We start from the raw sequence: 27,479 nt of genomic DNA, 5'->3' as shown, positions 1-27,479 counted from the left end.
GCTTATTCCAACTTTATCACTTCAATTGTAGTGTATCAATTTGATCTGAATAGCCTATCAAGTCAATACCCAAGCTCAATGTTGGAGGTCATTTTTCTTCTGTTGGTTTCACTTCCTCTTTTCTGTGCAACCATTTACTCAATAAAAATGCTCTTTGGCTCAAGGATTGAATTTTTATATCATTTACTACGTCGCAAATATCTTGAGAATCGAAATGTTTTGAATAATGCAAGTGAAACATTTTCTACCAGGACATTTGATGAAGAAATTGAGCATCGATCACTGACAAGGATTATCAGTGATGGGTCATTGCCAGATAGAGTACTCCAACCATCTCGCTACAACAGTAGCAATTCTAGCCCAATTTATTATGGTGCTATCTCACAGAATCATTCATCTTAATTCAATGCACATGGATTATAATATGTAGTGACAATAACATTACAATAATAATAATAACTTCATTTTTATTTCATTTTCTTAGTTAAATTTTTTAATTAGCACGTAAAGTCATTAATTAATTAATTGGGGTGGGTTTGTAGGCGTGGTTTTAAATGGAGGAAAAGAGAGAGGAACTTGTGACTAGACTCAGAGCTGAGCTTAGAGTCAACAAGAAAGCTTATGCTCAGCTTCAAAAAGAGAAAGATGACCTCTCAAAGGTTGGGCTTCATGTTTGTCATTATCATACGCAGGGGAATATTTAATGTTTACACAAGAACATTAATGTTCTGATGTTGGTCTTGTTCGCATGATAACTAACTCTTCTGGTTATTTAATATTTATACAACAACAAATTTACGACGTTTGTAGTATGATAAGCTAGTAAACTGTGATAAGGAAACTACTGTATGTATAGTGCTTTAATTTAGCCGAGTTTTATTTTGGCATTTAGTGATTTACTAGTGAAACTGCCAATAATGATCATGTAAATGAAATCACCAAATTAAAAGCCGAATTTACAGCAAAAATAAACTGCTGTATGGCATGGTATGTATGGATTAATGATGCAATATTGTTTGTATCAGGAGTTACAAGAAGCTAAGACACAAATAGCAAAACTGACCGAAGACATTGACATGAAAGAGAGGTACTTTTCAGAATACAGAGAGAACAAGGAGAAGGAATATAAGGAACTGTTATTAATTAAACAGGATCTGGAGGTATTGTTGTTATTATTGTTATTTTTATTTTCACTATTATGATAATTATCATTATTTATGATACCTATCATTCCCCCGTATGTATGTTTATAGAAAGTTCCAATGCGACTTACGAGCTTATAAAAACCCAAACTCTAATTTAATGCTTCATTAGCTGTTCCTATGAAGACATGATGCAAGATTTCTAAGGATTTTTTTAGCATTTATTTTGTTAAAAATTTCTGTAAATTATGTGATTACTTTTTTCATGGTAGACAAGACTTAAAATTGCATTAGAAGTAGATAGTGACAATGCTGCAGATCAGCAGAAATTGAGCATGTCAATAGGAAGAAATCAAGGTACATACACATTATATCTCTGTACATATGAAGAATGACAGCATTTATAATGGCATAGCATGGCTGTCAAGCAGTGAGCCACAGCTGAGCTCATCTGAAGCTGTGGAGATGCTTAGAGGTTGGGAAGGAATGGAGGGAACATTGAAACTGTTCCAGGACCTCCTAAAGCTAGAAGAAGGTAATTTGTGTATTTTGAAATATATCCAGCTAAATCTTATTATTCATGCCCATATTTGGTAGCGTACTTAATACCCTTTTAATGGTCCTCCATGTTATGCTTTGTCTCTTGCTAGCTTTCAGTTCTTAGTATCAACACATCATGTATAGAATTAGACTATAATGTTGAATAGTTTGTGTAGAGTTTGAAGTTTACTCTTTCATTGTTGACATAAGTGTGTTAGAACCATATCAGTATAAATATATAGTAAGGACCACAGGGGATTGGTTAATCTCTGAGGAGAATGAAGTCAAATATCCTTTTCTTTTGTTTCTGTGCTGTCTACTTGGCTGCTGCTTCTCTTGCCAGTGATCATGAGGAGGATCATCAGAATGATGTTACTAGCTGTTCTATTGGCCCTCAGAAGAATTTTCGAGGATTTTTCAAAACTCATGTGACAATGGAGGACTCTGGAAACAGGTCCCTAGTGAGTCTTCTCACTTGCTTGTCTTGTGAAAAGAAGTACAACAATACAGTTGTTGCTTTCCTTTGCCCCTATCATTATGGTGCTATAAACATAACAAAGGAGAATATTATGAAGGGAGGCTGTGAAAGTTTCAGCAGGACAGGAGAACTGTGCAGCAAATGTAATAACAGAACAAGTTTAGCCATGAGCTCTTATACTCTTCAGTGCAGACAGAAGGAGAAATGTCATACTTATCATTGGTTGCTCTTCTTTGCAGTTGAAATTCTTCCTGTTACATTCATCTACATCGTCTTCATAATATTCAATATAAGAATAACTTCTGGCTATGCTAATTCGTATATCTTGTATTCGCAGTTTATTACGTTCCAGTTAATATCTATTTCATTTCATTATGGCTCTAGGACTGAGTATTCTGAATCTGGCAGCATTATTGTCATTGTAGTCACTTTGATGTACAAGTTTTGCAGCTTTCAGCTTGGACATCCTGCTTCATCACATCTTTGTGTACATGACAGCTTGGATCAGTTAATGTCAGTAGCTCTTCAGTATACTTCAGTATTTTATGCACTCTTACTTGCTTTCATTGGGTATGTTGTTGTTGAATTACATTCACATCAATTTCGTCTCATTGTATGGATATCTAAACCTTTCTCTTGGTGTCTACGTTTTCGTGACCGATCAGTTGATCCTAAGACAGTTGCATTGAATACTTTAGCTGGTTTTTATTACATGGCTTTTGCTAAACTTGCTGCAGTATCTCTTTTCTTGCTGGCATCAACTCATGTATACGATGAAAATGGAGATGTAATTGATCACGTTTGCTTTTACGATAGCAGCATGTCATTCATGAAGAATGGTCATTTGAAGTATGCTATACTGGCCATTGCAGTACTTGTATTTCTGGTGTTTGGTCCTGTTCTGCTTATGATTCTCTATTCATTTCAATGCTTTCGTAAATGTCTTGGAAAATGTAGACTCAACAGGCCAGGCCTGGTTATACTAATGAATGCTTTTCAAGGTTGCTATAAAGATGGAGTCACTATTGGTCATAATTGTCGGTGGTTCTCCTCCTATTATTACATTGCTCGTGTAGCTGTGTTCTCCATTGGTGTTCTTTTGATTGATCCTATGAATGTTTTGGAAGTTCACCTTTTGTATCTATTGATTATCCTTGTCACCATAGCCCTCATCCTTTGTTTCATGCCTTATAAATACATGCTGTATAACAAACTGGACATTTTCATTTTTTGCTATTGTTCGTTCATCCTATCCACCACATCATATCAGGACCTCTTTGTTACTCCTGGAGGAGCGTTAGATACTAATTCTCCACAGACCAAGTATTTAGAAATCATTATATACATATTGATAGGGTTTCCTCTCATTGGTGCTACACTCTACGTGCTGGAGAAACTCTTAGGCATGAAGATAAGGTTTTTATATCGCTGGTATAGACGTCGTACTAATAGAGAGTCTTGCAATCAAAGCTTGTCTCTGATTGAGGATACAGCTCCTGTCCCTCCTCTCCTAAGAACAATCAGTGGTATCAGTACTCCTTCATTGCCTGATCGTATGATGCAGCCAGATGTATATCGTTTCAACAGTCCAGGGACTATGTCTCCTAACTATGGCAGTGTTCCTTAGTGTGCTCAATTGCTGATAACTTTACATGTGTGTGTGTGTATTTCAATAACTTTTATTTTGTTAGTGATTTTGTCTTTATTTTTATTGTCTATTTCAAGTAGTTTTGCTTTAGGATGGTAATACCATCCTTATTTTATATGTTATTACTAAGCTGTTTTCTTAGACATGATAAACTGGCTGTTGTCTAAACGTGTATTAGTGTTTTTCCATTGGGTCCATATTGAAAGTGATTTGATTCATACATTTTCAGTGTGTGTCTAGTACCAGCTAAGTAAACGAAGGTTGAAAGGTTGACAGTAGGCAAGAGAAAGAAGCTGAGAATGAAAGGAGCTCTCCTTTTAGTCTTCTTTCATGTCTATGGCACTAGTGTTGCTTCTCTTACTGGAGCTGAAACTTCCACTAACAACTGCAGCTTTAATCCTAGTCGTTGGCAGCAAAATAACATGTTTTTTGGTAGTCATATTCGGAAGAACATCACCAAAAAGAGCTTTATGGTTGTCCCTCTTACTTGTGTTTCCTGCAATGGTGAAGAAGATCAATTAATTGCCTCTGTTTGTCCTTATCACAGGGACATCATCAATGTCACCTTATCCTCGGACACTGTTTGGGAAGATGATGCGTTATGTAAGGAGTTCAATCGGACTGGTAGGCTCTGCAGTAAGTGTGCTGATGATTACAAACCTTCTTTAAGCACTTACTCTGGGCGGTGCATTAGGGAGGAAGAGTGCAGCAACTATTACTGGTTGTTGTTTTTTGCGGTTGAGACGGTCCCTGCTACTCTGATGTACATCACTTTTGTAGCTTTTAATGCAAGGTTGACTTCAGGCTATGCAAATGGATATATTCTTTATGCTCAAGTTATTTCCTTTCGTTTGATGTCCCTTGAGTTCATCAATGGTTGGAAGAGTAACTTTAATGATACCAAGGTAAAGTTTATTGTTGGTCTGTATAGTGTATGGAGCTTTCAACTTGGGCACTTAGTTTTAAACTCAATTTGTACGGTAAAAGAAGCACCTCAGTTGATGTCAGTAGCTCTTCAGTATACTTCAGTGTTTTATGCACTCTTACTTGCTTTCATTGGGTATGTTGTCGTTGAATTACATTCGCATCAATTTTGTCTCATTGTATGGATATCTAAACCTTTCTCTTGGTGTCTACGTTTTCGTAACCGATCAGTTGATCCTAAGACAGTTGCACTGAATACTTTAGCTGTTTTTTATTACATGGCTTTTGCTAAACTTGCTGCTTTGTCAGTGCTACTGTTAATACCAACTTCAGTATACGATGAAACTGGACACGTAATTGATCATGTTTCATTTTATGATGGCAGCATGTCATTCATGAAGGGTGGTCATTTGAAGTATGCTATACTGGCCATTGCAGTACTTATATTTCTGGTGTTTGTTCCTGTTCTTTTCATGACATTTTATCAATTTAGAATCATCCAAAAGTGTTTGAGTAAATGTCATTTAAACAGATCTGGACTGATCATATTTATGGACTCTCTTCAAGGTTGTTATAAAGATGGCAGTGATGGCGGGAAGGACTGCAGGTGGTTCTCTTCTTGCTATTACTTCCTTCGCCTTATCCTCTTTATACTTGCCCTCTACTTTGTTGATGACAATCAGTTTATTGAATTGCACGTGTGCCTCCTCTTGGCTATTGTGGTCACCATAATTGTCATCCTGTATCTGATGCCATACAAGTGCAGTCATTATAATAAACTTGATATATGCATCTTCAGTTATGGTTCATTCATTTTGGCCATCACTTCTTATCAGGTCTCCATTTATGCTCCTCAACCTGGGGATCAGAATGTTGGTTCAAAGACGAGGTTTTTAGAAATTATCATTTGCATATTGATATCTTTTCCTCTCATTGGTGCTACACTCTACGTGCTGGAGAAACTCTTGGGAATGAAGATAAGGTTTTTATATCGCTGGTGTAAGAGCCATACTAGCAGAGACTGTTATACACAAAGCTTGTCTCTAATTGAGGATACTACTAGTCGTAGTCCCCTACTGAGAACAGTCAGTGGAACTAGCACTGGTTCATTACCTGATCGAATGGTACAGCCAGAAGTGTATACTGTGAACAGTCCAGGGACTGTCTCTCCTAACTATGGCAGTGTTCCATAATGAAAGTTCACTTGCCTTCAACTGCTGCTTATTTAACTTATAGTGTGTCTCTAATGTGTTAGCATAATATTTTGTTGTAACAACTGTTTAGTTTTTTATGTGTGAACCATTTTTTGCTTTAATAAGAAATCTTTTTTAAAACGACACATTGTGTTTCCTTTTAGAAAAGTTTAAATGGAAGCCCGGCACTATGTGGACCTGCAAATGGAAGCCACATTTAAAGATATACATAACTACATCTGGAACTGCCTTCCCTCAAATAAATGAGGTAATGATCTGAAAGCTTTGCCTTCTCTATCAAGCAATGGTGCACTATTGCTGCATGACACATGCAGCAATTATGTAATCTCTTTCTATTATCACTGGGTGTGTGTGTGTTTCTGAGTAGATTATTATGCCAGAGTTAGAAGCAATGTGTCAAGCAAGTGGCTGCTCAATATCACCAATCTTCATCAGTATTACTGAATGTGAAGAAGCTAGTCTGGTAGATTATAAGTATTATAAGTAATAAATTAGCCTCTCTCTCGCATTAGGAAATGGATGCAATCATAGAGCTCTGCATTCAAGAGGTGTCAAAGTCTGACCTATTCATTTGTGTCCTTCCTGCAGAGATTAGCAAGTTAGTCTTTTCTTGATGTCTGATCATAATTTTTATATTTTTGTGACTTCAACCAGTCTGACTAAGCATGAAGTAGAGTATGGGTTTCTTAACAATCCAGCAGCAAAGCCTTCAATATTTGTGTTCTTGGATACAAAGTGAGCTCAAAATTATCATGATTAATATTAATAATCTTGATTAATATTAATAATCATTATTTCTATTTGTCAGGTCAAGCAACAACTTAAAATTGAGGCAAAGAGTCAAAAAATTGGCTTCAATGACGAAAGTAATGGAACACAAACTTGTTATATAAACTTGTATGTATTTTAGATAATGGAGTCTAGCAGTTTTGATGCTGAAGTGATTCAATTTGTAACAAATGAAATGAGACAAGCATTAAAATCAGTAAGTTAATAGTAAATATTGATGTCCTTATGCTGTGTAGAAAGTTTGAGCTGATTCTGACTTCAATTTTTTAAGTTACGGCCATTTTAAGAAAATGCAAAAATCTGAAAAGTACCCAAGGCTATAGCCCATGGTTTTTTCCAAAAAATGACTCCGAAATCACCCCAATTTTTTATTACATTTTCTGATACATATTGATGTCCTTATGCTGTGTAGAAAGTTTGAGCTGATTCCGACTTTAATTTTTCAAGTTACGGCCATTTTAAGAAAATGCCAAAAATCTGAAAAATACCCAAGGCTATAGCACATGGTTTTTTTCCAAAAAATGACTCCGAAATCACCCCAATTTTTTATTACATTTTCTGATACATATTGATGTCCTTATGTTGTGTAGAAAGTTTGAACTGATTCCGATGGAAATTTTTTAGAGTTATGGTCATTTTAAGAAACACAAATATTATCTATTTTTCTAGAGATTTGACGTGATTGATTCCAGTGATTTGGATCAGGATTCTTTATTTGATCATTTGACTCTTCTCTCTGACATGAGAGTTGAGTATGAACAGCAGGACATACTGAAGGCCCTCTACTCTCAGTCTCCTGATAAACCAGCTGGTATTGAAGTAGTAAGAAAACCTTTAGCAGCTGTATATACTCATGTATATTACTTGTTCTTCATTTAAGACATTTCGAAACTTGACTGCATACACTAATGATGAACAAACTAATGTAGCCCCATACTTAATTACTGCACCTTCTGGTATTGGGAAGTCAACACTGCTAGCTAAATGGTACGAGTCTTATTGTTAGTTCTTCTTCTCTACTATTTTGTGTGTGTGTGTGTGTTTGTACATCAGGTATCAGCATCTAAAGGAGGAACAAGCTTATGGCGATAAAGTTGAAATTCTTTATCATTTTGTGACCAGATCTTGTTCATCTTCTTCTGAGACTTGTCTTATGTATCGCAGGTTTATTTTTAAAGTAAGACATTATTATTATTATTATTATTATTATTGTTATTGTTGTTGTTGTTATTGTTGTTGTTGTTGTTGTTTATCATAGCTGATTGCTCTCTGTGGTGAAGTTGGTATTGCTACAGTACCTAGTGATCCTAATAAACTGGAGGAGGTATTCAAGCAATTACTGGACCTGGTCTCAGCTCGTATGAACATGCTGGGACTTGATATGGTGTATATACTGATTGACAATGTGGACCAACTAGTGGTAATAGGCACTGTACATTTATTATTATTATTATTATTATTGTCTGCAATAGGAACAGGCTAATATCAGTTGGATATTAAGACCACTACCTCAGAATATAAGAGTGCTGCTGACAGCTAACGAATCCACTGACTGTCCTGACTCATGGAGGTACAATGTGCAGTAGCTATTGTTAATGTGTATTTATTAATATTTATTTATTAATGTATATTTATTAATGTGATTTATTAATATGTATTTATTAATATTTATTATTAATGTGTATTTATTATTAATGTGTCTAGAGCTTTGCCTGTTTGTGTCCTTCCCTCGTTAACTGCTACTGACCTTCAGGAGGTGATGAAAGATGTGAGTTATGGAACTGGAGCAAATGAATATCAGCTAACTGAAGATCAGGTGAGAGAAGAGAGAGGCAGTTATTATTATTATTATTATTATTATTATTATTATTATTATTATCATTATTTTTTCTTTAGGTTATTTCTTTGAGTATATACACACCAAGCGACCCATCACATCTTTGGTGCATTCTAGCATCTAAATTTGTACTGAGGTAATAATTACAATAATTATTAATTAATTAATAATTAATATTATTATTAATAGTGTTGTTCCATCACTCTCTGAGTCTGAAGTTGATGAATTGATTGAGTCTCTTGATCAAGCAGAGGTATTATTATTATTATTATTATTTAAATTTTTGAATTCAAATTTTGAAATTCAATCTTTATTTTATAATGAAGGAAGTCTCTGATCTTGTTAAACTGATGATTGATGACTTCACTAATAGACAGTCAGAAGCATTAGGCTACTATATAGATGAGGTAATAATATACTGTGTTTTACTAATAGTATACTGATGATATCCTAATAATATACTGGTTTTTAGATATTACAGCTCATTTACTGGAGCAGGAACGGACTGTCACTGTTTGAATTAACAAATGTACGAGAAATGATTTATTCATTTTTTAATTTATTTATTTGTAGTGTATCAGTGATATATCTGTTACAATTTTGCTGTACATTTTGTCAGAACTAGAGAAAAGATCAATAATATCTCAACTGGGAGGACTCTATTGCTTCAGTAATGAGCCAGTGAGTTTATCATATCACAGTTCACTTTTAATCCAAGTTTAGAAAGACTAAAGTTGTCATTATATTTTATATTTTTAAAGCTATTGTATTTTCAGTTATTCTCAGTTATTTTCCATTAACAGATACAGCAGTTTGTAGCCGTCAAGTATGAGACTGACGTGAATCATTTGTTGCAGTGGACAGACATTCTTACTGGCTTCTTCGCTAACTTAACAAGGTTCCATAATTATTTAATATCTTATTTTAATTATATTTTTTATACAGAGGACCTCTTTCTCGCTCTTCTTCTGAGCTCCTATGGCTGCTAAAAAGAGCTCCTGGTAAGAAGATTGATCTAACTAAAGCTCTACTGAACATTGATCTACTCATACAAATTTACTGCGGGTAAGAATTAAAAATAAACTGGTTCAAACTTCAAAAATTGATCACCTCAAAGTTGATGCATCAGTGAAATATTTTTCTATTAATTGTCTAGTGGTGAGAGTTCATTGCTCTTGCGGTCATGGAAGTCACTTGGAGTGAGGACTACTGATATCTGTAGCCAGTATTATAATGAACTTCAGTCTTGGGAAATGAAAGGTTTTAAAATAATAATAATGACTTTGAATTTAAATTCATTTTTCAAAGCACTTGGTGACAGATCAGCTCTCCTTTATACTGCAATGCTGTTCTGTACTGCAGGGAAGATCCTCTGTAACCTTGGACTGGGACTTCATGTGAGGGAAAGGGAGGAGGGAGGGAGGGAGGGTGAGTCCTATTCATACTCTGTTACATTGTACAGGCTCAGCCATTACTGCAGCACTCACTGGAACTGTATGAGTCCAATGCTGATCCTGACTCAGTACAAGTTGGTAATGTCATGTTTGAACTGGCCAGTCTCTACACTGAGACTGAGAGATTCAGGTATCCTTTGCAGACTGTATGAATATATATGTACATGTACATTATGTATACTTATAGTTCTGCTGAGAGTTTTTATAAACAAGCTTTGGAAGTATTTGAGAATTCTTGTGGTGAAAACTCAAGAGAAGTGCTAAAGGTGAACTTGTTGAGCTCTTTCTTAATTGTGACATATTTTTCTTTTTTTCATTAATTTTAAAGGTATTAAGTTCACTGTTAGTGTTATATGAGGAGATGAAAAGGTGATTTAACACTTTACCTCATAAATAATTAATTTCATATCCTAATAGACCAGATCTGTTAGACACTGTGACACCTCATCTATACAGCGTCAAGGAAAAGAATAACCTTCTGAAGTCTAATGTACATAATGGTTCATATCATAATGATTCATAATGATTCAAATTATAATGATTCATATCACAATGATTCATAATGTAATTGTTTTTGTTTTTATTGAAATGATTTCAGGCTCTCAGTTTGTTGATGAAAAGAGCTGATGAACTTGAGTCCATTTTGACTGATTTTGATGAGTCGGACGTCCCAACACAATCAGATATACTGGCAATGAATGAGTGGTGTCTGCTCCATGCCACCTTTGGAGACAAAAAGCAAGTGGAGAGAGAGGGGGGTGTGTTAATTATCAATTATTATCACAGGGTTGCAGAGAAGTATCTACTTGATAACTTGCAGCAATCTGAAGATGTTCTTGGGGACGGTCACCCTGTCACCATGATGCTGCTAAAGAATATGGTCACCTTTTATCAACAATTGAAAAAGTAATAATAATTATTGAATAACTTTAATGTTTTTTAAATTGAATAGTTTTAATGATGCTATTCCTCTACAATGGTGAGTGATGATTCATTTTATTTATTTGTTTATTTATTTGTTTGTTATTTGATAAATTGCTTGTTTCCAGTCATATAATAGAGCTCAGAGAGAGACAGTGTGGCGTTGATAGCACCAGTGTTGCAGCTGCTCACAATAACCTTGCTGTGTTCTACTGCTGCACAGTAAATATTATTATTATTATAAAGTTATTATTTTCTTAGAATGATTATCTCACTGCAATACATCATTACAATGTTGCTTTGGAGATATACACTAAACTTTATGGGAGTGGCCACTCACTGGTACAAGATACAGCTGCTAATAGAGATTTGGCGGCAATGCAACTTGAACCACAATCATTATAACTCAATTAATTAATTCATTTTAAATCAATCAGCACTTATACACACTAAAAAATAATGACTCCTGTAATTAATGATGAAAATTCCTTTAAAAATTAATAATAACATTGATATTGATTATCAATACACCTGCTGTTCATGTACAGTCAGATCTCACGTATGCCTTTTTAAAAACATTTTTCAATTTTACATAATATAAACTAAAAGAGGAAATCTGCTAATGCAATATTAATAATAATACTTATAAAATGAAATAATTATAAAATTAAATAACAATAACAATGAATTTCACTGAACTACAACTGAAGAAAAACAAAAAGAAACAAATAAATCTACCGATACTAATAATATATTAATAATAATCAAGGTATGAGGGTGTGTGGGTGGGTGTGTCTTCTATTTCTGTCTATCGCTTCCAAGTCCTAACCAATTTCTGACACTATCCAAAATAGAATTATCATCTTTTGTCTCATTCTCTTGTCTTTTGTCAGAATCGCCAGAGTCTTTCCTACTGACGTCACGTTTATTCATTGATTCTGAGCAGGAGCAGCTGTGGGCTCTCCAATTCATACCACTGTACACGTACAGTCTATCGTCTTCAAGACTGAATGCCATTTGACCCACCGACACATTCTGTGCAGCTTCTAAGTCGCTAAGAGTATCAAATACCTAATAAAGAAAGATTGAGGGCTGCTCTTTAATTAGAAATATCATACCATTGCTATTCCACCTGGAGTTCCTGACTCTCCTTTCATTCCGGGTTCACCTTTCATACCTGGGGCACCATTTTTACCTTTACGGCCTGTTAATAATAATATCAATAAAATACAGTATCATTAGTATCAGGTTATTAATTACCAGCTGGTCCTTCAGGCCCTGGAGGACCAACTGGACCTCCTGACTCTCCTTTCTCTCCTTTGGTTCCATTCAGACCAGGTTCACCATCCATACCTTTCATACCTGTCTCTCCTAATCAATAAACGAGACATGAAGGAAGAGATCTAAGAGTTATGCATAGACTCACCTTCATTTCCCTTGTCTCCTTTCATTCCCATTAGTCCAATCTCTCCAGGCAGTCCCTTACGACCAGGTGGCCCAATGGCACCAGGTACTCCCTTTCTTCCTGGAGGGCCAGGAGGACCTTGAGGACCTTCGATAACTAGAAATATAGGATAAGGACATCAATATGCATCAGAAGATGTAATAAAAATTTGGGGTGATTTCGGAGCCATTTTTTAGAAAAAACCATGGGCTATAGCCTTGGGTATTTTTCAAAAATTGGCTTGTTTTTTTAAAAGGCTGTAACTCAAAAAATTGAAGTCGGAATCAACTCAAACTTTCTACACAGCATAAGGACATCAATATGTATCAAAAAATGTAATAAAAATTTGGGGTGATTTCAGAGCCATTTTTTAGAAAAAACCATGGGCTATAGCCTTGGGTATTTTTAACAATTGGCCCCTTCATAATGCAATCTTGTGAACCAGCCAAGAAAAGGCATTGAATCTACATGCGTGTATTACAAAGATATAATTTCTATTTATAGTAACAATATACTCATTCTATAAATAGATACAGACGACTAATGCAAGGCAGAGTCCTAACATCCTAAACTCATAGTAACTGTATGGTCTTTAATTGACGACTTATTGGTCCTAATTGAAATATTATGACTTAATCCCGTGACTTGGCAATCACTTATATCCTGATTCATCCAGCTTTAAGTAAAAATAATTTAATGTACATGTACAGCTCTTGCAGTCATGCAGGCATAGCCAGAGATGTTAAGTGCGTAATTATTAACACTTTTATCACAAAACAATTAGCTATAGACAGATAAGGTTAAGCAATAACTTGTGTACAATATGAAGTAACATGTAACTGTACACTAATAGATCAGTTACAGGTCAGTTACAGTAGATACCATTCACCAGTGAACACAGATACAGGTACATGTACAGTGTTTGAGTATCTTTACTTACCAACATCTCTTCCAGGCTCTCCTTTACAACCTTTAATACCTTTCATACCAGGATCACCCTATACACATACACCAATACACCATCAGTACACGTACAGTAGGGAATTAAAGTATCTCTTACAATTGCTCCTGGTTTCCCAGTGAGTCCTCTCTCTCCCGAGGTTCCATTCATTCCTTTAGGACCAACAGGACCAACTGTACCGTTCAAACCAGGTGGACCGTCTTGACCAGGAGGACCAGGTGGACCCTTCCTACCGTCAGTCCCATTGTTACCGGGAGGACCAGGGTCTCCTTTAGGACCCTCAGGACCTTCAACTCCATCTGTACGGCAACAGTGTGGAGATTACATCAGTAATAGTGTTAATGAATATAAATGTGTTGGTTAGGAAACTTGTAACAATCATTGGTTAAACATTTATTTAAAGCAAAGGTCCAGTTTACATAAAACAGACAGCCCCCACCCGCCCATGTGATGACATTAGACGCTAAATAAATAATTAGATTATTCAGCAGCGATTGTGTGATTATTGAGAATATTAAATCATTCCTTTATATTAATAAAAGCTGTTTACACAAAACAGACTGCCCATGATATAACTGATAATCTAATTAGCAGATTACATGTACAGTACATCTAACTGGCAAAAACAAGTAATACATGTACACCTACATATTACACTATATATATCTCATGTACACTCATATAATTACTGTACAAATAATCTGTACTAATAATTGTGTGGTTTGTAGTACTACCATACCTTTCCCAGGTAATCCAGTTCTTCCTTCCTGTCCGGGTAAACCAGCTTTACCAGGCGGACCCCTAGCACCTGGTGTCCCTGCCTTACCAGGAGGGCCACTCCTCCCGTTAGTTCCGTTAGCTCCAGGTGGACCCATAGGACCTGGTTCACCAGCAGTGCCGTTCATACCAGGTGGACCAGGGGATCCTTTACGACCAGTAGTCCCGTTAACACCTGGCATACCTTTCATACCTGGCTCACCCTGCATTAATATTTATTATTATTATTATTATTATTATTATTATTATTATTATTATCAGTCGTCTTACGTTCTTTCCAGGTGGGCCTGATCTACCAGGTACTCCGGGTAGACCTGATTTTCCAGGTGGTCCTCTTGCCCCAGGTATTCCTGACTTACCAGGAGGTCCCCTCGCTCCAGGGATACCATCAGATCCCATTTTACCAGGTGGGCCTAACATCAGTTATGTATAGATACACACAGGTACAGCTGGTACTTACCTCTACTACCAGGTATTCCAGGTTCTCCGTCAATACCAGTCTTACCAGGTGGTCCTCTAGCTCCTGGTACTCCGTTAGTTCCCATTTTACCAGGAGGTCCCCTGGCCCCTGGGGTACCAGGATCACCCTGTCACAGATACATGCATACATGTACTCTGCAAAGCCTCACCTTAGGTCCATCATCTCCAGGTTCTCCTTGAGTTCCATTTGGTCCTAGGGGTCCTTCCGGTCCTCTCGGTCCCATTTTTCCAGGGGGCCCCCTTGATCCTGGGGTTCCCGGATCTCCATCTTGACCTGCTGGTCCCATGGGACCCTGTAAAGGTTTTAAAATTGACCTCAAGTTAGCTCAATCACTTACCATAGTGCCGTTGTTGCCAGGGGGACCTGGTTCACCCTAAGCATTAAAACTAAAAATAAAAACAATTTCATTTAAACTGCACCATTTCTCCTCTAGGGCCCATCGGACCTCTCGTTCCATTTGATCCCTTCTCACCTCTTGTACCATTAATACCCTAATTAATAATAATAATAATAATAATAATAATAATAATAATAATAATAATAATAAATTAATTACCGGTGGTCCCATTGGTCCCATCTCTCCCTTTGACCCGTTCATTCCTTTCATTCCTTGCAGTCCCTGTGTGTTTGTATAATATAATTAATAGACTCCACCCACTTCCTCTTACCATCTTTCCTGGTACTCCTCGTGATCCTGGTGGCCCCTCCTCACCGCGTTGACCAGTGGAGCCATTAAAACCCTAAAATAAACAACAACAAAGTGATAAACAACAACAAAATGATAAACATACGTCTCTTCCAGGTGGTCCAGGTGGACCATCAGATCCATTCATACCAGGTAACCCAAAAGTGCCATTCAAACCCTGCAGCAATTAATAACGTTAATATCATCATCATCATCAACAACATTATTATTATTATTATTAATTACTAACAGGTGGTCCTGTCATTCCTTTCTCTCCTCTTGTTCCATTCATACCAGCTGGTCCAGCCATACCCTAAAACAATGTCATCATCATCATCATCATCATCATTTATTTACTTTTTCTCCTTTCATTCCAGCTGGTCCAGGTTTACCAGCCCTCCCATCAGTTCCGTTAGTACCAGGTGCTCCAGGATCACCTGGAGTACCTTTACGACCAGGATCTCCTTTCATTCCGGGCTCACCCTGTCATTGATTAATAATTATTAATTATTATTATTAGTTATGTGACCTCTACTCACCGGTTTACCAGTACCTCCTCTTGGGCCAGGAGGACCTGGGGGGCCCTGGACACCGCCCTATTAATAATAATAATAATTAATAATAATAATAATGAAGGTTTCTTACCTCAGTGCCATTACAGCCGCACACACCTGGTGAACCCTGCAGTAATAATAATATAATAGTTAATTAATAATAAACAGGTTTATCATACTGGTTTTCCAGTCTGACCACGTAGTCCAGGTGGACCAATCATTCCCTTCTCTCCAGGATCACCTCTAGAGCCATTGAAACCCTATCAGACAATACATGTACATGTACATCAATATAACTACAGTAACAGTAACAGTAGCAGTAACAGTAGTAACAGTAGCAGTAACAGTAACAGTAACAGTAGCATTAGTCATTGCATTATTACAAGAGTGCAGCTGGACTTACAGGAGGTCCCATTGGACCCATAGTTCCATTACTACCAGGAGGACCCATCAGACCATCAGAACCATCGCTACCTTTTTCACCCTACAGTAATACAATAATGTACATATACTGTAGACACAGTAATACTCATGGTCATACTTTGGTTCCATTAATTCCATCTCTGCCATCATTACCAGGTGATCCAGTGTCTCCCTTATCTCCCTATAAAGAGGAGGGAAGGTTGCAGCTGGTTCAAAGTGTTAATGGTTTATTTACTTTAGTCCCATTGAGTCCTGGTGGCCCTCTCTCTCCTCTAGCACCAGCTGTTCCATTCAATCCCTAGTAATGTGGTTACTATGCATTGCCATGGTGATCTTGAGGTACTTACAGGTATTCCAGGTTGACCAGACATTCCTTTCTCGCCTTTGGTCCCATTGAAACCAGGAACACCAGCTGGACCCTGATAATATTTATTTTTAAAATTATTATTATTATTATTATCATCATGTCATTACTGGTTTCCCCGCTCTTCCATCTGAGCCTGGCTCTCCTTTCATTCCCTTTTCTCCTGGTTTACCCTAAACAACAAACAAACAATAATCAACAACAACAAACAATGTCATACTTTCATTCCATCAGTTCCATTGATCCCAGGTTTACCGTCTCTACCAAGAGAACCATTACCAGGCAGGCCCTATCATAGGAACAGTTAGTGCATGAGGTACAGTAGGTCTTAAGATTAGTCCCTTACCGGAGGTCCTGGTTTTCCAGCTCTACCTGGAGGTCCATCCATACCTTTCATTCCTGGAGGACCCATAGGACCCTAACAAGATAATATGGAGTAATTATATCATACAGTACATGTGAGTGTGTGAGTGTGTGTGTGAGTATAAAGCCTTTGGTGTGGTGGGAACCAGACAATAAACAGTCCATCCAATAATTCTCCACATTAAAGGACAGACATAGTCAGCAGGAAACACAAAGATATTACGCAGCAGTAAACACCAAATGTAGGTACATGTACATGTACTGACAGGGTTACGTGTAGTGATGCACATAAAGTGGACTGACCATGGTGCCATTATTTCCAGGGTCCCCTTTATCTCCTTTAACTCCATCAGTTCCATTCCTGCCAGGTACTCCAGGCATTCCTCTCTCTCCCATTTCTCCTCTGGGTCCATCAGTTCCGTTAAAGCCAGGGAACCCACGGGGTCCTTCAGGGCCTTCAGGACCAATCATACCCCTCTCTCCTTTAGTACCATTCATTCCACTAGGACCAGCTGGACCCTGTCAAGGATTTGCAATATTCTCAACTTTCGAAAAATTTCATAAAATACCCAAGGCTATAGCCCATGGTTTTTTCCAAAAAATGGCTCTAAAATCACCCTAAATTTTTATTATGTTTTCTGATACATATTAATGCCCTAATGCTTTGTAGAAAGTTTGAGGTGTTTCCGATAAGAAATTTTCAAGTTATGTCTAATTATAGACCTACTTGCATTCCTTTTTCTCCTTTAGGACCCACAGGACCTTGAGGACCCTCGGGACCTTCGGCTCCATCAGTACCATTGCTACCCTATTAATAATAATAATAATAATAATGATAAGTAAGAATTAATAATGGCTCACAGGTTCTCCAGGCATTCCTTTCATTCCAGGTGGACCTATTGAACCAGGTGGACCCTAACAGGCACATACCAATATACATTCATTATACAGTGGAAAGGTTCTTACAGGTTTCCCAGTAGAACCCGGACTACCGTCAGTTCCATTGCGTCCAGGAAGACCAGGAGGACCATCGGTACCAGGAGGGCCAGGGTTACCTTTTCTCCCAGGCTCTCCTTTCATCCCATCATCTCCTGGTTTCCCTTTCATACCCTAAATGAACAGTAATATCCCTACACATTTAAATGAGGTTTCTTACAGGGTCTCCTGGCAATCCCTTGCGTCCAGGTGGACCAGGAAGACCTTTAGAACCAGGGTCTCCCTAAAAGGTTTTCAAAATGATCAACTTAACAATAATACAGTCTTACTGGAGTTCCATCTGTACCATTCGTACCGTCAGTTCCATTCCTACCGGGTACTCCTGGTATACCCTGCAAGATAGAATAACATGAACTAACTGGAACAGTTTAAGGAAAGAATGAGAGAGAGAGAGAGAGAGAGGGAGAGAGGGAGAGTCCACTTACCTTTCCTGGGTGACCTCTTGCTCCTGGGTCTCCAGGTGGCCCTTTCATTCCCTTTAAAAATAAAATATTATAAATATAACTGCTAATAATGGAGGAGGTACATGTATAGAGTATACTTACAGTGGTATTAGTAAAGTAGACTTGTATGGACTAATGTATGAAGTTAATATAATAAATAAAATGATAATAATAATATAACTTACTTGACAGCCAGTTGTAGCTATACTGGTTAGACTGGAGAATTGGAAAGTATTGAACTATAGAACATTAACAAAAGAACAGGAATAATAATAATAATAATAATAATAATAATAATAATATACTTACAGTGGCAGGATTAGCTTGGGTTGCATCATTAAAATAAGTAAGCTGTCCTTGATCATTAGCAGTTGCTTTGCTGGTCAGTTCCACAGACCCAAGGAAGAAGCAGTCACTATACACAGAGAGTCTGACTCCATCTCTCAACGTAAAGCCAATGCTTCGATTTGAATCAGAAGAACTTGGTAAGAGGAAACCAATAGGAGTCTGATCGTTTAACCCTACATTGAACACTTTACGACTTGATGGCGAGTTCTGTCTGATTTCAACATTTAAGATATCAACATCAGTTGACTGTCTCGTCCATCTAACAACACTGCCAGTGTAGTCTGGGTTTAAACGTGAGAAATATGCAAAGGAAGATTCAAATTGGGATCCAGCTAAATCATCTAGTGAATCAAGAGTTTCCAATACTGGAGCCATAATCGTAGTACCAACACGATCTGATGCAAGATTAACTACAAGAAAATATTAATGATTAAAAGGAGAGGTCATTGACAATGAAGTATGATGTATAGGATAAGAGAAGCAACATTTTGCAGTAAAATATTATTATTATTATTATTATTATTATTATTATTATTATTATATTTATATATTACAAGTAGATCTACCTGTTTGACTGCTAGTTGCTGCTACTAGTAGACAAATGAAGAATAGAATTGGTGTTGATCTGTACATTATTGCTCAGGCTCAGTGCTAAAAACTGTGAGAAAAAAAAAACAATAAAAAACAAGAAAAGTACAAGATATACAATATATGATACTATTAAATGCAAGTACTTACTTGATGTAAGAAAGGAATGCAGCAGAAATCAGAGGGAGAGAGAGATAGGAACACCAGATCCAGGTCTATTCTCCTCCCCCAGTGATGATGATGATCACAGCACTCTCTCTCTGCTGGCTTTTGCTGGAAAAGCTCTTTATTATTATATACACTTAGACAAACGCTCCAGAATGGATGCAAACAAAACCAACCAGAGGCGCTGCGCATCCTGTGAGCCGGCCCTCTCTGTCTACTTCAACTCCAAAGGAGGGAAGGAGTGACTGCTTTCCCTAGCGTGACGCCAAGCAGCCACATCAAAGGAAAACAAGAAGCCCAAACAATGTGACAATATGGAGGAGAAATGGATGTCAGAAGCTCTGAAAATGGCAGAGGTTGCTGTAGAGTCTCGCGAAGTCCCTGTAGGCTGTGTTATAGTGAACAACCAAGAGCAAAAGATACTGGCCCGAGGCTGCAATGAAGTTAACGCTACTCTTAACGCAACGAGACACGCTGAAATGATAGCCATAGACAAACTGATGGAACTATGCAGGAGCAATGGCGGAACAAAGCTAGAGGAACTGACTCCTAAATGCACTTTATACGTGACAGTAGAACCTTGCATAATGTGTACCTACGGACTAAGACTAGTCAAGCTAACAAGAGTGTTCTTTGGCTGCCATAATGAGAGGTTTGGAGGGTGTGGCTCAATGATGAATGCTCATGATATGGAGCTAGGAGGACCAGCTGGAGTACCAGCCCTACTCCCGCCATTACTAGTGACCAGTGGTATTATGAAGGAGATAGCAATCGAACTCCTGCAGGAATTTTATAAAGGAGAGAATCCGAACGCACCAGAAGAAAAAATGAAGCGAAAGAGACGACATGAAAATTAACATTTTAACGAAATATTAATTAATGAAGAAAATTATAACAAATTCTTACAAAAAAGTATCATCATGAATGATTACATCAATTTCAGTGCACAAATCAATGTATTAGTATTACATGTTCATTTTCAAATGAAAAAATAAAGTTTTAACCAAAAAGAGACAAAATTAGTATCATTATTATTATTTAGGGGAAAAGGGAAACAGCAACAATGCAAATAATAATAATTATTATTATAACAACAATTAAGTATTATTATTATTAGACTAGTTAGACTGGCCTTGAGGAAGGTAGCAATGGATCCCTCTCTCCTCCCCCTCCTCCTTCAAACCTGGTGGTTTCATCAGCAGCTCCATAACTCACCGAATTAGAATCCATGTATGCTTTAGCCTTCTCGGCCAGACTCATACTAGGTCTAGTTGAACTGATGGAGGGCTTGGCAGCAGATGGGTTTCCCTCATCCTTACTCTCTGCATTCTTCTCAATGTCAGCAATTGAGTTAGTACTTACGAGTTCCTCGGGGAAGAGTTTACCGTGAGTATACCAGCCGACTAATATGAGGAATGCTGATGGCAGCAAGGCTAGGATACCTTGAATACCGTTGAGCTTGTCAGCAGAATCCGTAAATAAAATACCACCAACGACAAATGAGAGAAATACAAGAATAGGAAAGAAAGAAATGACAGCTAATAGCTGAACGATGAGTCCAAAATTATGTAGTATAGATTTCTTATTGAAGGACGACTGCCAGGTACCTGCAATGAATATAAGAGCAACGTCAAAGACAGCACAGAGAGCAACAGCTTTGATGAAGATGAGTTTAAGGAGAGTATGTATAGGGAACAGGTAGAGACTGATGGTAATGGTCATGGAGTAGAGGACTATGTAAGTGAAGAATATCAGTAACCCCCAGACTGCCAGAGTCTGTACAATGAAGGAAAGAGCCACTCTCAATCGAAACCTACGTCTAGCCACCTGCCAGAAGAAGGACTTACGATATTTACTTTTACCCTTGCCACGCCCACTGTGTCCGCCCCCCTGCTCAGCCTCTAAGCCAGGCTGGTGACAGTATCCCTGATACTCTGCTGAGAGTTTCTTCCAGTTTAAACCAGGTATCGGGAAGTCCACGTACTTCTTCATGAAAATAGCAATGAACAGCTGTAGGGGTACCATGACACCTATGATACTTCTGACATGAATGGATCCAGCAGAAAGTACTAACCAGCCTGGACCAACATCCCATATAATAACCAGACTAACAAAAGACCAGAACAATGGATAGTAAGGACTCTTCTTGCACTTAATGTGATCATAGATAGTATCGTATACATTGGAGGCAATACCGAGGGAAAAGAAGAACACAAAGAAGTCAATGAGTGAGATGATGGTGGTCAGGATGACATAGCTACTGTGAAAGACTATATCATCGTTTGGGTCATCAGTCCAGTTGACGGAGTGACCTCCATAGCTGTTGAAGGATTCACCAGATATGCCACTGGAGGTTTTAGCAAGGCTAGCGTAAGTCCTTAACTAAAAAGAAATAAAATGAAAAGGAACATAATGTAATGGAGGAAGTATAACCAATATTCATTGGAAGCAAATGGCTATGAGAAGAACAGGCCACAAGCCACAGTAGAATAACTGTGAGCCTTTCAAGAGGTAAGGGGCGAGAAAGACAACAATAGTAGAAGGACATTAACAATTAGAATAAATGATAAATATACACTGTATTAATGTATCTATTGTTTTCTATGCCAATAGTAACTCATACTATACTGAAAGATCATATTGCCAAGACAATAAATTGATTTGTAATGTTAAACAAAATACATTTACAGACAAAAGATTGACACATATGTACATGCACAAAAGGAATTAAACATTATTTGACTTACTGAGGTAGTAAGGTCCAGTAGTTGCTTGTGTACTATTTCTTCATCGTTGATACAATCAAGGGACGGTACATCAAGATTAATGGTGACAGAACCGTTGATATGATACAAGTGACAGTACTGCTCCCAATTGAAACCACGGAGGACTATGCCATAGTGAGCGAAATTAACTAATATCTGTCCAACTAAATTATTGGAATTATATTGGGTCCATAGGTAGTTGTAAGTGACATTAATGTCTTCGCCACAGGACAGTTGGTACCTGATTGGTGTACATAATCTACCGGGAGCTCCGGTAGAAGGAAAGAATAGCTTCCTTAGACTAAATAGAGCGAGGCTGTTGTTAGTGAGAGCTTCTTCTAATTCATTGTATATTGTAAATTCTTTTTCTGTGATAGACTGGGCGAGAGTGAAGAAGAGAAAGAGCAGGCAAGCAGCACCCGCCATATTGCTCTACATGCAGGTAGGCGGATCAAGGGAGTGGTCTAACTAACAATTGTAAGATATTCAAAATGGCTTCTCAAAGTGTAGTTTTTGTAGCAGTTTGTATCTCTTTGATCTCCCTTACTGGTGGTGGTAATAAGAATGCAATACCATCTTTGAAGATATTCGTAGTAGGAAGGACTGGATCTGGTAAATCTACTCTAATTAATGGACTTTTTGGAAGTGAAAAGGCTGAAGTTGGGGATGGCTTGGATGCTCAAACAAAAGATATTGAATGTTTTGTGGAACTTTATCATTCAGAAGGATCAGAAACGCAACAAAAATTCAAAGTTACCATTTGTGATTCTCCAGGATTTCGAGATCCTACTTTTAGTAACAGTGATGAAGAGTATGCAAGAATGCTGCAAGCATGTGTACCCAAAGATCCTGACCTTGTATTGTTTGTTGTGTCTATGGAAGAAACACGTTGGACTAGAGATCAAATTGAAACCGTCACTCAAGTTAATAAAGTATTAGGCAAAGAGATTTGGAAAAATACTCTTCTTGTACTGACGTTTGCAAATAAAGTTAATGATGTTGAAAAGAAAAATGAATTTTTAAAGAAGTTTGTTCAGTCACTTGACAAAATAGGAGTAAATACTGATAACATGTCAGTAGCTTTAGCTGGTCACTTATCGAAAGGTGAAGGAGATCATTTGCCAAAGCATGGAATTAAATATTGGTATACAGAGCTCTTAATCAAGGGTGTAAAACGAGTAAAAACGAAAGGTCTAGATGCATTAATGCTTCTCATTTTAAAAAATAAAGATAACGTTACACTTACAGATAAAAATAAAGCAATTCTTTGTAATATTTTCAACAACAGAGCATGTAAGTTTTCATTATAATAATTGATTACTATTTTTCTTTAGCTAGGGCAGTTTTTGCAACAGTACTTTTTGCAACAGCAGCAATAATGTCACCATTTGGATTTTTGGTTACTGGTCTTGTTAGTACTGGAGCTGCTGCAGCTGGATATTGGAGTACCACTACTCTGGATGAATTTTGCAGTGAATACGACTCACATGATGAATTATGAATACTAAATAAAATTTTTGTAGATCTAAAATTTTTTATAGTTTATTTTTCTGTTGTTTACATGTAGATTTACAAAAATAATATTATTAATAATAATTTTGGATTTTTCTAAAGCCCAACATACACTATGCAACATTTTGTTTGCAACAAATGCTGCATAGTGTATGTTGGGCTTAAAAAACACACCCAATTTCCTGTAAGAAAATGGCTTCTAAGTTTGTAATCTTGATAGCAGTTTGTATCTCTTTGATCTCCCTTACTGGTGGTGGTAATGCAGTGCCATCTGTGAAAATATTAGTAGTAGGGAAGACAGGGTCTGGTAAATCTACTCTCATTAATGGACTGTTTGGAAGTGAAAAGGTTGAAGTTGATGGACATGACACTCTCGAGTCTGACTCTGTGACTAAGGATGTTGAATGCTTTGTTGAAATTTATGAGTCAGGATCCGAAAAGGAACCGTGGCAAAAATTTAATGTTACCATTTGTGATTCCCCAGGATTTCAAGATACCAGTTACAGTGACGAAGAATACATAGAAAAGCTAAAGTCAAAATGCAATGATCCTGATCTGGTATTGTACGTTGTGTCCATGAGAGAAACACGTTGGACTATAGATCAAGTTGAAACTATCACTCTAGTTAATAAAGCATTGGGTACAGAAATTTGGAATAGCACCCTTCTTGTACTGACATTTGCAAATGAAGTTGAAGACATTGAAAAGAAAAATGAGTTTTTAAAGAAGTTTGTTCAGTCACTTGACAAAATAGGAGTAAAAGCTGGTGACATGCCAGTAGCTTTAGCTGGTCACTTATTGAATGGTGAAGGAGATCATTTGCCTGAGCATAATATTACATATTGGTATACAGAGCTCTTAATCAAGGGTGTAAAACAAGTAAAAACGAAAGGTGTTGATGCATTAATGCTTCTCATTTTAAAAAATAAAGATAAAGTTCATGTTAGATCTAATGAATCAGATATTTTCGACAGCTGGGCACATAAATTTTCAAGTTTCCCTCTAAAGGCGACATCTATTCTTTTTTTTGAAGGCACGAAAGCAGTTATTTGTTATGTTTTCAACAGCAAGATATGTAAGTTTTTAACCTGATAATGTTCATTTTAACTATTTTCCTTTAGCAATGGCAGTTATTGCAATTGTAATTTTCACAATATCTGTGACAATATTACCATTTGGATGGCTTTTTGCTAGTGTTGTTGGTGTTATAGCTGCTACAACTGGCTATATTATTGCTCAAAATATCACAGGAGAACTTTGCAACAAAACTATAATATAAGATTTTATGTCAGTTAGTGGAATTACATTATTATTATTATGCCCGAAATTAGATATAGCAATGTAACTAATATAATTATTAATAGATGATGTAACTCTAATATCCATGGGCGCCGGGCGCTGGCGCATCTATGCATGCATGCATAAACCGTGTGCCACGCCCTATAGATCTACATCCGGATATCCACCTACCGTAGTACCGTGGCAGAATTTGTGAGATTTATGTTAGGGAACCTGGCTGGAAATGTGTTGTCGACTTTTAACTTTTGGTGCAATTTTTACTTTTTTTATTGCTGCAATCTATATTTCCTGTCAAACTCGGAGTAAAACACAGTCGTCCAATGAGGAAACTAGTCTTGCTGGGTTTTTAGAGGACATGAAAAAAAATACCTGCGATTTTGTCATTGACATTAACTCTTACATAGGGTCATGGACAGGTAAGTTTTATTTAGCTTTATTGTGATAATTTTTTGTAGTATTTCTTTTTTCGCTATTTTTTGCAGTATTTATGGTATTCAAATGTGGGTGTAGTCCAGTTACCATTGTTGCTACTCTAGTTGTTGGAGGTGCTTTATACTTTGGATTCTATATATTCATTGAAATTGTTATTGGACGTATACACAATATATTCTGCACTGATTGATTTTTTAACCCTAATTTTTGTTCTTTACCATAATTATTTTTCTATTAATAATGTATACATGATAATATCAACGGTTATTTTATACTGCTAATACATTGTTAGTCATTGAACTGGCTTGTACATTAACGTTGTAATGTATTTCTCTTTATATCTGTTAGTGGTCCCCATCACTAGTACACCATCCTATTATAAATAATAGTTTTAAAAGCAATTATTAATAGTTAATACATTGTACAAGTAACTCACTTTAATTGATAGTGCAAAGAGATGATTTAGAGTGACGTGATTTGGTTCAGGCAGTAATGTTGGATTCTCCTACCAAATTAAAATTATTATTATTAAATTAATAATAAATACCATGATACTGATACACAAACTATTATAAGAACAACAACAACATAACAAAACAAGTAATGAAGAGGAAGACACTTGAATGAAACCTTGGTTTGTAATAAGAGTTCATTAGTTACCTCAGAAGGAAGGTCTTGGTTTAATACAGTTTGTTGGAGTAGAGAGGGCAAGTGAGGAGGGAGGCCACTGGTCGCTGAACGAGGAGGAATGATCTGGTCATAACTACCAGCTGGTGATATACTCCCTCCTATGAATGAATGGGTGTGGTTTTATAATGGGATGTGCCCACAGGAGAGTTGAAATGAGCTTACCTTTTTGGAAGGAGGAGACATCTATCATTTGATTAAAGACGTCAAAGTCGTTTTCAGTGACAGTAACAACATTGTTGAGTGTTCCAAGGCCATTATCCTGACACTCCTACAGTACACAATGAGGTCATAGTAATAGTAATGGTTATAGTGATTAATACTAGCACTTTAAATATCCAATTTATAGAAAAGGTTACAGTAATAGTACATTAGTAATGATTATAGTGATAATTGAGCTGTAATAGAAATATAAAACCATATTTATTACAATTAATGGTAATAATATATGACTGCTTTTGTGAAATTGACCCCATGCCTAAATTAATTTCTCTCTCTTCTCTACCTCTCCAGGATCATGTATCCATTCTCCATTAACATAAAACTTGTACTGGTGTCTTCCCTCGGGTAGCTCAACAATGGCAGTGAAATTATCTCGACTAGATTGTCAGGGAAACGAAACATAAAACAAGCCACACCTACTCCACCATACCTCTTATTCATTGGTATCTTCTCCCAGTTGTTGAAGGACCCACAGACGTAGACACTGCTCTCGTTACCTTTGAGGTCCCAGTGAAAGACTATCGGTATCAGTTTCTCTTGTTTCCTTGCCTTAGGTATTGGTTCAATGGCCGGTACCTCCTCCTCCTCCTCTTCAGTGATAGGAGGAGCTGGTGTTGGCTCTGGGGGTTTGTCTACAGAAGAGCCAATAATCTCTCCAGTAGTCTGTGGGGACTCTTCTCTTATGTCCTCTGTCGCTATCTCTGATATTAGATTGACACCAACACCAACTTTATTGGCTATGCTGGCCAAGTAGTTTTCTAAAAATAATCATAAAAATAATCTTAAAATGGTGACACTGTAGGTTGACTGACGGTCAATAGGAGATCCAAATACAGGAGGAGCTGGGTCTGAGGCTGAGGCTACACTGATTGGCTCTGTTGTGACGTTCTTGTGAGACTTTCCATGATAAGCACCCATCTTGGACAGAAAGCTTGGGGCGTGGTTTAATTACAAGACACACCTATCAATTATTGATGATGAATAATTAATGAACCCAACCCACTTAATTAGGGTGTGGCTGCC

The 27,479-nt window shown here is 37.1% G+C and overlaps 8 protein-coding genes across 8 annotated transcripts; 5 read left to right on the top strand and 3 right to left on the bottom strand.

Moving 5' to 3' along the window:
• The first annotated feature begins 533 nt into the window (after positions 1 to 533).
• LOC105312716 (nephrocystin-3-like) lies at positions 534 to 11,558 on the top strand. The gene is made up of 34 exons (XM_019996295.1): positions 534 to 659; positions 1,026 to 1,160; positions 1,415 to 1,499; positions 1,558 to 1,677; positions 6,090 to 6,193; positions 6,314 to 6,409; positions 6,459 to 6,544; positions 6,601 to 6,681; positions 6,755 to 6,812; positions 6,857 to 6,931; positions 7,405 to 7,557; positions 7,616 to 7,722; positions 7,789 to 7,912; positions 7,994 to 8,155; positions 8,208 to 8,305; positions 8,440 to 8,551; positions 8,632 to 8,708; positions 8,762 to 8,825; positions 8,899 to 8,979; positions 9,045 to 9,101; positions 9,146 to 9,253; positions 9,376 to 9,470; positions 9,518 to 9,637; positions 9,729 to 9,832; positions 9,881 to 9,969; positions 10,035 to 10,156; positions 10,214 to 10,292; positions 10,355 to 10,395; positions 10,444 to 10,516; positions 10,625 to 10,764; positions 10,813 to 10,932; positions 10,979 to 11,005; positions 11,076 to 11,169; positions 11,209 to 11,558. The coding sequence occupies exons 1-34, from the start codon at positions 555 to 557 to the stop codon at positions 11,350 to 11,352; spliced, it is 3,336 nt and encodes a 1,111-aa protein (XP_019851854.1). The 5' UTR covers positions 534 to 554; the 3' UTR covers positions 11,353 to 11,558.
• LOC100634357 (collagen alpha-1(I) chain-like) lies at positions 11,526 to 19,665 on the bottom strand. Its single transcript, XM_019996294.1, has 39 exons — positions 19,525 to 19,665; positions 19,353 to 19,444; positions 18,748 to 19,196; positions 18,624 to 18,677; positions 18,541 to 18,570; positions 18,421 to 18,471; positions 18,265 to 18,327; positions 18,156 to 18,218; positions 17,966 to 18,109; positions 17,861 to 17,914; positions 17,727 to 17,807; positions 17,303 to 17,518; positions 16,983 to 17,054; positions 16,857 to 16,925; positions 16,747 to 16,809; positions 16,620 to 16,691; positions 16,508 to 16,570; positions 16,391 to 16,453; positions 16,253 to 16,333; positions 16,029 to 16,109; positions 15,941 to 15,976; positions 15,835 to 15,891; positions 15,653 to 15,778; positions 15,546 to 15,608; positions 15,402 to 15,473; positions 15,279 to 15,350; positions 15,167 to 15,229; positions 15,030 to 15,101; positions 14,948 to 14,983; positions 14,759 to 14,902; positions 14,590 to 14,716; positions 14,400 to 14,542; positions 14,092 to 14,332; positions 13,452 to 13,651; positions 13,332 to 13,389; positions 12,374 to 12,508; positions 12,208 to 12,318; positions 12,066 to 12,151; positions 11,526 to 12,018 (listed from the first exon to the last, which is right to left on the bottom strand). The coding sequence occupies exons 2-39, from the start codon at positions 19,417 to 19,419 to the stop codon at positions 11,746 to 11,748; spliced, it is 3,951 nt and encodes a 1,316-aa protein (XP_019851853.1). The 5' UTR covers positions 19,420 to 19,444; positions 19,525 to 19,665; the 3' UTR covers positions 11,526 to 11,745.
• A 126-nt stretch (positions 19,666 to 19,791) lies between these two features.
• LOC100634231 (tRNA-specific adenosine deaminase 2-like) lies at positions 19,792 to 20,476 on the top strand. Its single transcript, XM_003386516.2, has one exon. The coding sequence runs from the start codon at positions 19,854 to 19,856 to the stop codon at positions 20,394 to 20,396; it is 543 nt and encodes a 180-aa protein (XP_003386564.1). The 5' UTR covers positions 19,792 to 19,853; the 3' UTR covers positions 20,397 to 20,476.
• On the bottom strand, positions 20,420 to 22,745 carry LOC109581846 (uncharacterized). The gene is made up of 2 exons (XM_019996297.1): positions 22,287 to 22,745; positions 20,420 to 21,921 (listed from the first exon to the last, which is right to left on the bottom strand). The coding sequence occupies exons 1-2, from the start codon at positions 22,728 to 22,730 to the stop codon at positions 20,662 to 20,664; spliced, it is 1,704 nt and encodes a 567-aa protein (XP_019851856.1). The 5' UTR covers positions 22,731 to 22,745; the 3' UTR covers positions 20,420 to 20,661.
• Positions 22,746 to 22,780: 35 nt separating this feature from the next.
• LOC105312715 (translocase of chloroplast 33, chloroplastic-like) lies at positions 22,781 to 23,829 on the top strand. The gene is made up of 2 exons (XM_011405579.2): positions 22,781 to 23,597; positions 23,639 to 23,829. Exons 1-2 carry the CDS (start codon positions 22,796 to 22,798, stop codon positions 23,803 to 23,805), a joined length of 969 nt encoding a protein of 322 aa, XP_011403881.1. The 5' UTR covers positions 22,781 to 22,795; the 3' UTR covers positions 23,806 to 23,829.
• Positions 23,830 to 23,999: 170 nt separating this feature from the next.
• On the top strand, positions 24,000 to 25,170 carry LOC105312714 (uncharacterized). The gene is made up of 2 exons (XM_011405578.2): positions 24,000 to 24,891; positions 24,938 to 25,170. Exons 1-2 carry the CDS (start codon positions 24,009 to 24,011, stop codon positions 25,093 to 25,095), a joined length of 1,041 nt encoding a protein of 346 aa, XP_011403880.1. The 5' UTR covers positions 24,000 to 24,008; the 3' UTR covers positions 25,096 to 25,170.
• Positions 25,171 to 25,254: 84 nt separating this feature from the next.
• LOC109581845 (uncharacterized) lies at positions 25,255 to 25,847 on the top strand. Its single transcript, XM_019996293.1, has 2 exons — positions 25,255 to 25,531; positions 25,571 to 25,847. The coding sequence occupies exons 1-2, from the start codon at positions 25,339 to 25,341 to the stop codon at positions 25,735 to 25,737; spliced, it is 360 nt and encodes a 119-aa protein (XP_019851852.1). The 5' UTR covers positions 25,255 to 25,338; the 3' UTR covers positions 25,738 to 25,847.
• LOC100634103 (5'-AMP-activated protein kinase subunit beta-1-like) lies at positions 25,734 to 27,394 on the bottom strand. The gene is made up of 7 exons (XM_003386515.3): positions 27,269 to 27,394; positions 26,887 to 27,214; positions 26,740 to 26,833; positions 26,400 to 26,505; positions 26,208 to 26,335; positions 25,984 to 26,052; positions 25,734 to 25,920 (listed from the first exon to the last, which is right to left on the bottom strand). The coding sequence occupies exons 1-7, from the start codon at positions 27,372 to 27,374 to the stop codon at positions 25,840 to 25,842; spliced, it is 912 nt and encodes a 303-aa protein (XP_003386563.1). The 5' UTR covers positions 27,375 to 27,394; the 3' UTR covers positions 25,734 to 25,839.
• Positions 27,395 to 27,479: the final 85 nt, after the last annotated feature.

The sequence above is a fragment of the Amphimedon queenslandica genome, unplaced genomic scaffold (genome assembly GCF_000090795.2).
Source record: "Amphimedon queenslandica unplaced genomic scaffold, v1.1 AMPQUscaffold_13414, whole genome shotgun sequence".
Taxonomy (NCBI): domain Eukaryota; kingdom Metazoa; phylum Porifera; class Demospongiae; order Haplosclerida; family Niphatidae; genus Amphimedon; species Amphimedon queenslandica.
The sequence above is the reverse complement of the archived record's forward strand: the minus strand, read 5'-3'. Positions and strand labels throughout refer to the sequence as shown.